Source organism: Cricetulus griseus (assembly GCF_003668045.3).
Source record: "Cricetulus griseus strain 17A/GY chromosome 1 unlocalized genomic scaffold, alternate assembly CriGri-PICRH-1.0 chr1_0, whole genome shotgun sequence".
Taxonomy (NCBI): Eukaryota; Metazoa; Chordata; class Mammalia; order Rodentia; family Cricetidae; genus Cricetulus; species Cricetulus griseus.
Genome location: NW_023276806.1, coordinates 53969747 through 53978864, shown reverse-complemented (window position 1 = coordinate 53978864; position 9118 = coordinate 53969747). Strand labels below are relative to the sequence as shown.

General features: G+C 41.3%; 1 protein-coding gene across 1 annotated transcript; it reads left to right on the top strand.

The window, feature by feature from the left end:
* The first annotated feature begins 254 nt into the window (after positions 1 to 254).
* Positions 255 to 6531, top strand: Sike1 (suppressor of IKBKE 1). Its single transcript, XM_027393820.2, has 5 exons — positions 255 to 714; positions 903 to 1008; positions 1996 to 2138; positions 3230 to 3343; positions 5970 to 6531. Exons 1-5 carry the CDS (start codon positions 556 to 558, stop codon positions 6069 to 6071), a joined length of 624 nt encoding a protein of 207 aa, XP_027249621.1. The 5' UTR covers positions 255 to 555; the 3' UTR covers positions 6072 to 6531.
* Positions 6532 to 9118: the final 2587 nt, after the last annotated feature.

Below are 9118 nucleotides of genomic sequence, written 5' to 3'. Positions count from 1 at the left end.
TGTATACACAGGTGCAGTTGAGTATGTGGAGGTCAGAGGACAACCTCAGTCACTGTTCACCTTTTAAAGGAATGGGAAGGGAGGGAGGGAGGAAGACAGGAGAGAGGGGAGGGGAGTAAGAAGGGAAGAAGGGGTGGGAAGGAAGAGGAAGGACAAAGAGGAAGGAAGAGAGGAGGGAGAAAGTGAGAGGTTCCAGTGTGTGTTCACTTGTGTGGGGGGGGGGGGAGGTGTTTGTTTCATCGATTTGTTGAAAACCCATGACTAAATAACAAACCACATCCATCAAAACCAGAAGAAAAGGAGAACTGAGACAGGAACAGCTGTAACATCGTGAAGAACCAGAATTTGGGACCAAGTCGACCTCTGCGGCTCCACCCAAGAAAATCTGCGGCGAAGCCTGAGTTACCGCGAATCCGCCACTGCGCAGACGCCGACCAGGCTGCCCAGGCGCCTTTAAAGTGTGCCCGGAAGTGACGCGATCGCGCTGATCTCAAACTGGGGAAGGGCTGAGCGAATCGCTGAGGCTAGCGGGCCGGGCGGGCGTCCTCGGCCACTATGAGCTGCACGATCGAGAAGATCCTGACCGACGCCAAGACGCTGCTGGAGCGGCTGCGCGAGCACGATGCGGCGGCCGAGTCGTTGGTGGACCAGTCGGCCGCGCTGCACCGGCGGGTGGCGGCGATGCGGGAGGCGGGCGCCGTGCTGCCCGAGCAGGTCGGGCCGGGTCGGGCCGCGCCCTGGGCGGTGGGCGCTGCGGGGAGAGGGCAGGTGGGGTCACCGTCTAATTATCCTGGTGCGGAGGACAGGGAGGGCTTGAGAGCTTCCTGTGGAATGGGTGGGACTGCTGCCGCCTCTGCAGCACCTGCTGTGTTTGCAGCGGCTTAATCAGTCTCTCTGTCCAGTATCAAGAGGATGCACCCGACGTGAAGGACATGTCTAAATATAAACCTCACATTCTGCTGTCTCAAGAGAATACCCAGATTAGAGACTTGCAGCAGGAAAACAGAGGTTAGTCGGGCTGTGTGTGTGTATGTCTAGTAATACTTTGAACGTTCTTACACAAGTGCCTGAATAAGTTCATAAGCTTACACATCTCATAACTAGGGTCAGTGCTTAAGGTCAGTGCTTAAGAGGGTCATCTGGTAACAATAAAGTCTATTAGGTTGCTCTTTTTTAAGTCTTTGAAAGATGAGTTTGAAAGAGTTGTTTAGTAGAGTTGAGTTGTTTGGTGGTTGGGGTGGGCACATACCAGATGGAGGCTTATATAACTAAAATTCAGAGTCTCAAAATGTAATTTCTGATATATGTTAGAGTGAACACTAAAGTTAATATCGAAGTAGGTTTTTTTTTTTTATTTATCTATTTTTTTTTTAATGTTCCTGGGCAAGATGGAAGGCTGAACTTTGTCTCCAGAATATACATTCTTCGGGTTGGTAATGACAACAGTATGGCAGTTGTCTTGCAGAGACCTTTTTACACCTTCCGTTCCATCCCCTGTTGTCATTTTGAAGTCCACAACCCAAGTGTTTACACAATGCAATTAAGAAACAGGTTCACATGAGCCAGCAAGATGGCCTAGCAGGTAATGGCACCAGCCTGAAGAGCCAAGCCTAAGGACCAGAATTCCATTGGAAGGAGAGAAATGACTCCTGACCACACATGTACACTGTGGTATTTGCACACAAATCAACAAAATGTGATAATATTTTTTTTAAATGGGCTCATTTTGCTTCTGAGTCTTAATTAAGCAAGTAAATGAGAAAACTGAATTCAAATCTGTGTCTTATGATTACATATCCCATTTCCTTCTACAAAAGTCCACTGCCTAGAAAATTGTTTTTCAGATAGACTTTACTCACTTCTGTGGGCTGGAATACCAATTTCCAAGTTTGGATTCACAATATCCCATGGAGTATCAGAAAGCCCCAGCTGTTAGGAGGTTTGCCTTGAGACCTGTTACAGACATCATTGCCCAGATGTTTGCTTTTTTGTTAGAGCTGTGGGTTTCCTTGGAGGAACACCAGGATGCTTTGGAACTCATCATGAGCAAGTACCGGAAACAGATGTTACAGTTAATGATTGCTAAAAAAGCAGTGGATACCGAACCAGTTCTGAAAGCTCACCAGTCCCACTCTGCAGTAAGGAAACCCTGATACATAAATTATAAATAAACCAAACTGAAATCCTGAGTTGTTGTTTTGTTTGCAGAAAAGCATGTTCCTCTTTCATGGTTTTCATAGTCACTCTATCTGACTGAAGCTTTGTGAAGATATGAATAAAGGAAGGGGACGGGGGCTTCTCACATCCTTTTGGATGGTGTCACCTCTCTCACCAACATCTATTTTTCAACCTGAGATAGGACAGTTTAGAGTTGTAGGCCAACCTGGACTACATAGCAAGCTAGATAGCAAGCAAGATGGCAGCTAGCGTTGAAGGCATTCCGTGAATACTTTGCTGATTACTTGTATGTTCTACTAAACCATGAGTTTTGTAGTGTTGAGGGCATTAGTTCAGTTTTATCCATATCTTCCACATAGCAAGTAGTCACTAATTTCATTAAATTATTCACATTATGTTACCGGGGAGTCTTGTTCATTTTGTGGCAGTTCCTCTATTTTAGTTTTAGTTGCTTACTATTTAATTTGGAAAAAACTAACTAGTTTTTAGTTTCTACAGTGCTTACTTATTATATATTTGCATGTATTGTGTATTTTAATTTTTAGTTCTTAAATTGGAAGCTACTATTTACTACAGTGAAAGATACAATTTACATTTCATCTCCCATTCCATTAGGTGGATTTTACTGACTTACAAGTTTTAGGGAACTGGGATGTCTTTAAATATCTAAATATTTGAGTTATTGTCTGTTTTGTTACTTGGGGATGGGGACGCTAGGTCCCATTTAGTCCAGGCTGGCTTGGACTAATCCTTAACTCCTAATCCTTTCTCCTCAGCCTCCCAAGGACGAGGATTATGGGTATGTGCCACCACACCTGGCACCTGGGTGTCAAATGGTCTTTAGAAAAATGGAAATTATTTGACGTACCACAGATTTAAATTATTGTGGCTCAAAAGATAGTGTAATTGAAGTGTAACTTCTATAGTATGTACTAAATGAACCCCTCCCAGTTTATTTCTGCAAGGCTTTTAATAGACTTAAAATTCATAATGCATATGCTTTTCATGGTCTTAATAACTAAAAACTATTTTTTTTATCTTACTTTCACAGGAGATTGAAAGTCAGATTGACAGAATCTGTGAAATGGGAGAAGTGATGAGAAAAGCAGTTCAGGTGGATGATAATCAGTTTTGCAAGATTCAGGAAAAACTAGCTCAACTAGAGGTAAGGTGGTTGCTGTTTAAGTTCACCCTTATTTTTAGCAGTTTTTATAGGATCTCAGAATATGTCATCACTATACTATCAGTGCAGTGTATGAGGGAGGGTGTTGTCTCAGAATGTGGCCTGGACTGGCCTAAAACTCAAAATTGTTTTGCATCATCCTCCCATGTTGTCTTAGTAGTGTTATGTTAGCAATTAGTACTAGCAGTATTGATGTTCTCTCTGTCCTAATCGTTTAAAATTAAAATTTCTCCATTATACCCTTTTCATAGAAACAATGCAATCAACATCAATCAGTGGAATTGTGGGGCTGAAAGGACAGAGCTCAGTTGGTAAAATGCTTGTGTAGCATAAGCCCTGGGTTCGGTAACCAGTACCTCAGATATACTGAGTATGATGGTGTATAGCTGTAACCCCAGCTTTTGGGAGATAGAAGGGGTGTGTGTGAGTGTGTGTATAATACCATATCATATATTTAATATATATTGTTAATAATATATATTTAAAAAGCAGAGAGAGAAGAACAGGTCATATGTAACCTGAAATCCTTCATGTGCCAAAATAGGAAGTCAGATACATAATATCTAAACTTAATGGTCAAGAAGCGGCAGTATGGAAGCTGGGTAGTGGTATTATACACCTTTTATCCCAGCACTCAGAAGGCAGAGGCAGGCAGATCTCTGAGTTCAAGGCCACCCTGGTCTACAGAGTGAGATCCAGGATAGTCAGGGCTAGACCAAGAAACCCTGTCTCAAAAAAAAAAAAAAAAAAAAAAAAGTGGAGGTTGGAAAGATGGCTCAGTGATTAAGATCACTGGCTAGAGGACTTAGGTTCAATTCCCAGCATCCCAGCTCATAACTGTCTGTAACTGCTGGCACAGCAAGTAGTACACAGGTGTACATGTAGACAAAACACTCACACACAAAATGAAGAGGTCTTTTAAGAAAATAACTAGTATATCATAAAAAAAAGATGTAGAAATGAAGCTGGGGTGTAGCTCAGTTAATAATAAAGTACTTACTTTGCAGTCATGAGGCCCTGGCTTGGATCCCTAGCACTTTATAAACTAGGTATTGTAGCATACACTTATGTCACAGAGCTAAAGAGTTAGTGACAGGAGGATCGAGAGTTTTGAGGCCAGTCTGGGATACTTAGTGAGTTTGAAGACAGCCTCTGCTGTATAAGACCCTGTCTCAAAAAAACATACTAGGGTCTGGAGAGATGGCTCTGCAATTAAGAGCACTTTCTGCCCTTGGGAGGACCTGGGTTTGGTTTCCAACACCTACATGGCCACTCACAATAATCCCTCACTAATTCCAGGGGATCTGACTCCCTTTCCTGACCCACAAGGATACCAAGCATGTATGTAATGCATGCACAAACAGAGACACATATATGCATTCAAACACACATAAATAATATGAATAAACCATGTTGTTTTTAAATGTTATTTTATGTGTCTGAATGTAAAAAAATATGAAGAGAATACATTTCAGTAGAAGATTTGAAGGTTTGACTGCTTATTTCAAGTGCTGCCGTGGGAACTTGAAGAAGTTCCTTAGCTGGGCAGTGGTGGCGCACGCCTTTAATCCCAGCACTCGGGAGGCAGAGGCAGGTGGATCTCTGTGAGTTGGAGACCAGCCTGGTCTACAAGAGCTAGTTCCAGGACAGCCTCCAAAGCCACAGAGAAACCCTGTCTCGAAAACCAAAAAAAAAAAAAAAAAAAAAGAATCTATAACTCTAGTTCCAGAGATCTGATGTCCACTCAGATGGCGCACATAAATAGGTACAGGCAAAACACACATAACACATAAGTCAAAATGAGTTGAGTACTAAAAGAAGCAGTTTATATGGTGGAGGATTTGTTGATCATACTGTTCAACCTTTTGGTGAAGCTAGAAACTCTGCAGTTATCAATATGTCCTGTAAAGAGCACACACTTGTAATCCCAGCACTTAGGAGGTAGGAACAGAAGGATCAGGAGTTCCAAGTCAACCTCCACTACATCAGATCATATCCCAAAATAGAGAGAAGAGAATTTTCTACAGAGATGATAAAGATGGAGTGTAAGGTGCCCTATCTAGATAGAAATCAAAGGAAGTGACAGGTGTCAAGTGCCAAAAGTAGTAGTGGAATTGTGAACTAGAGAGATGGCTCAGTTGTTAGAGCACCTATTGCTCATACAGAGGCCCTGGGTTCAATTCTGAGCCCCCAAATGGCGGTAACACAACTTATGTAACTCTAGACCCAGGGCATCCAGTGTCCTCTTCTGACCTTCTAGGGTACCAGGCATTCACATGGTGCACAGGCATACATGTAGACAAAACACTCAATACACATACAATAATCAAGTAAATCTAAGAAGAAAAACATTTAAGGTCCAGGTGTGGTGGTGCACGCCTCTAATCTCAGTACTCAGGAGGCAGAGACACGCAGATAGCTGTGAGTTTAAGGCCAGCCTGATCTACATATCGAATTCTAGGCCAGCAAAGTCTACTTAGTGAGACTGTCTCAAAAATGTTTTTTAATCATTTAAAACTTTAAAATTATTTTTCTTCTTTCTGGCCCCAAACAATATGTTCTGACACTGTTTAACAGTTAAAATACAGGAAATATCTTTTTTCCCCAGCTTGAAAATAAGGAGCTTCGAGAATTACTGTCCATCAGCAGTGAGTCTCTTCAGGTTGGAAAGGAAAATTCTGTGGATCCCGCTTCCCAGCCCATCAAATAACTGAACTTCTGAATGCTGGCTGCAGATGGCCCGACAAGGAGAGGAGTGACTGTCTCTCCCTAAGATGTGTCCATTCAAGTGTCCTGCTGCAGACTTGATTCAGTGTTGATCAGAGGGATGAGCTAGCAATTCGGAATTGCTGTTCATTATCCACAAACAATTTGGGTTTTATTAGTAAAATAGAGGCGTCTCACCATTCCTTTGTCAGAAATTCCGTTTAGTTTGACTCTGGGACCTGAATTTATATAAACTGTTTTCAGTTATTTTTGTTTTTCATATCTCTGAAACCCTAAACATTTTATTATAAACCAGTGATTTTATTTTATATAGGATTATAAAATTGACTTCTAAGAATTTTTAAGAGATCAAACTTTTAAAAAGTACATGTTTGGTGTAAACCTGAATATTTTTTTTTCCACTTTAAAAGTAACATGATCCACAGAAGCAAATTGTGAGACTCTCTGAGTTGCATCATCATTCACCTGTGGAGTTTGGATTCGCTCTGGTGCTAGGAGTTGGCCCTTCGTGGTCAGGTGTCTTTACTCTTAATTTGAGAGAATCTATTAGTAGTCCCCAGGAAATATACTTGAAAACAAGTCACCTAGGTTTGGGTTGTTTCTCCTCCTCCTCCCAAGGATCATTTAGTCATTCAGAGAATTCTGAGCACTTGATTTAAATGCCAACAGTAGCTTTTATTTATATGATCAAGTAGTCAGTTTTCCATTTTGTTTGACTAGGGAATCTTCAGCTTAGGTGGTTTGCCAACTATGAAGAACATATCAGATTTCCACGCGTCATAGTTGAAACATAGCTATGATGGTGACAAATGGCACTGCTTGGATGGCTTATCACCGGCAGTGAGCTGTCTTAGATCTGGTTGGTTTTTACACGGAAGCATTTTTTATCGCCCACAGAAAGTTACTATGTTCCTGATGCCATGCAGGCAATTGAGAACAGTACTGAGATTCGGGTGCAGGGAGGATCTACTAATTCCCTTGCCAGCCTTCCCTGTCTTGGTTTACTCAAATTTATAAATAATTCCTTTTACACTATTTGTTTACCCAAAATGGCTGAAGAAATCTTAATGCTATCAATATTTGCTGATACTAAGCACCATACCACATGAGAAAGATTGTCTTAAAAGAAAAAGAATCTAGTGTTTTATGTGTTGTAAAGATTCTTTGTTATGGTCCTAAGAACTAATTCCAGCTAAAACAACAAAATCTATCCAGAATGTTCTGAGTCCATCTGATCCCATTAATACCTATGGACTTTAATTAGAGTAGTGGACAGCTCCAGCTGTTTGCCTTGAAAGATCCCCTAAGTGCCCAAAGTGTACTCCACAAGCCCATCAGGAGCAGGTGTCCTCTGCCACTTGTCAGCTGGCAGTCAGGTTTCAGTGAATATGGTAGTGTTAGCAGATAGTCTGTTTCAGCAGTGTACACAGTACACTTTATCTGCCTTACGTTCCTCTTTACATCTTAGCCACCAGAATATCTTCCTTTTAGTCCTGGGGATATACTGAGCTTTCAGTGCCCTGTGCCATATAAATTCTGCCTGGTGTTAATGCTTTGAAGGTAATAGAGAGCTAGCATATTGAATGGAGAAGGAAGTTCTTCACTTTGTGTGAAGATGTTAATGTCTCTTGCAGTGGATAGAAGAATTTAGTGTATGAAATTTTAGTTTGAAATTATATTTGCTAATAAAAACTTCTCGGGAAGATTTGCTAATTTTACTGAATAATGTGTCTAATTAAGTGTAGAGGAGCTGGGCAGTGGTGGCACATGCTTTTAATCCTAGCACTCAGGAAGCAGAAACAGGATATCTGTGAGTTTGAGGCCAGCCTGGTCTACAGAGGGAGTTCCAGGACAGCCAAGGCTACACAGAGAAACCTTGTCTTAAAAAAACAAACAAAAAATGTAGAGGGTCTTTTTCACATATATAGCAATCCTGTCAAGTGACATAGATTTCATAAGCAGTTTTCAGTTAGTACAATATATTCACAGTATAACCTTTCTTTTTTTTGTATAACCTTTCAAATAGCATATTAATAAGGTATTCATTGCCGAAGTACTATATGCATAATTTTTCACTGAGGCCTATTTTAATGTTTCTTAAAATGCGGTTCACTCACCTACTGAAATAGAAATTTATGGATGGAATCTGGAATTTACATTTTAATAATTATCCCAGAAAATGGCATTACCAGTTGAAGAGTATGTCTATTAGGGACAGTGAGATGGCTCAGCAGATAAAGGTGCTTACCACGAAGCCTCATGGCCTGAGTACAATCCCCAGAACCCATATGGTGGAAGGAGAGAACTAACTCCTGCAAGTTATCTTCTGACCTGCCACACACAAACAACAAATAATTTATGTGTATTGGTCTGTGCAACTAGGAGTTATATGAGTTGGGGGGGGGGGCAGACTAAGACTTTTAAAAAGAAAGGCATGGTAAAGGGAGTCAAGTATACATAGAGAATTGGAGATATAACAGCTGGTGTGGTGCTTGCCTGGCATTCAGCACCAGATAAACTAGGCATGGTGGCACATGCCTGTAATCCCAGAACTTGGAGGCAAAGGCAGGAAAATCAGGAATCCAAGGTCATCCTTGGCTATACAGCAAGTTCAAAACGAGCCTGGGCTACAAGAGACCCTGTGTTAAAAAAAAAAAAAAAAAGTGTGCATGTAATTATGATACAGTATGATAAATCTGATATTACTGTGTGTAGGACACAGAAAGTACTGTTTAAACTTGAGAATGCAACAGCTGGGAGACCTAGAAAACAGCTGCAGAAGCAAAATCTGGATAATCTACAATGATTATACCTTGTACTGACTGAGGGCTTTTCTGTCAGATACTGACACTGAGTCTCCATCTCAACTCTTCGCAGTTCCTCACACACCAGAAGGTTCTTGCTTGTCCAAAGAAGAGCCAAAATTCACAGCCAGGCACTCTCCAGTATATTTCTTTCTTTTTTTTTTTTTTTTTTTTTTTGGGGGGGGAGGTTCGAGACAGGGTTTCTCTGTGGCTTTGGAGCCTATCC

Coding starts and splice junctions, on each gene's coding strand:
- Sike1 (XM_027393820.2), top strand. CDS start 556: ATGAGCTGCACGATCGAGAAGATCCTGACCGACGCCAAGACGCTGCTG. Junction 715..902: donor GCGCCGTGCTGCCCGAGCAG/GTCGGGCCGGGT, acceptor CTCTCTGTCCAG/TATCAAGAGGATGCACCCGA. Junction 1,009..1,995: donor CTTGCAGCAGGAAAACAGAG/GTTAGTCGGGCT, acceptor CTTTTTTGTTAG/AGCTGTGGGTTTCCTTGGAG.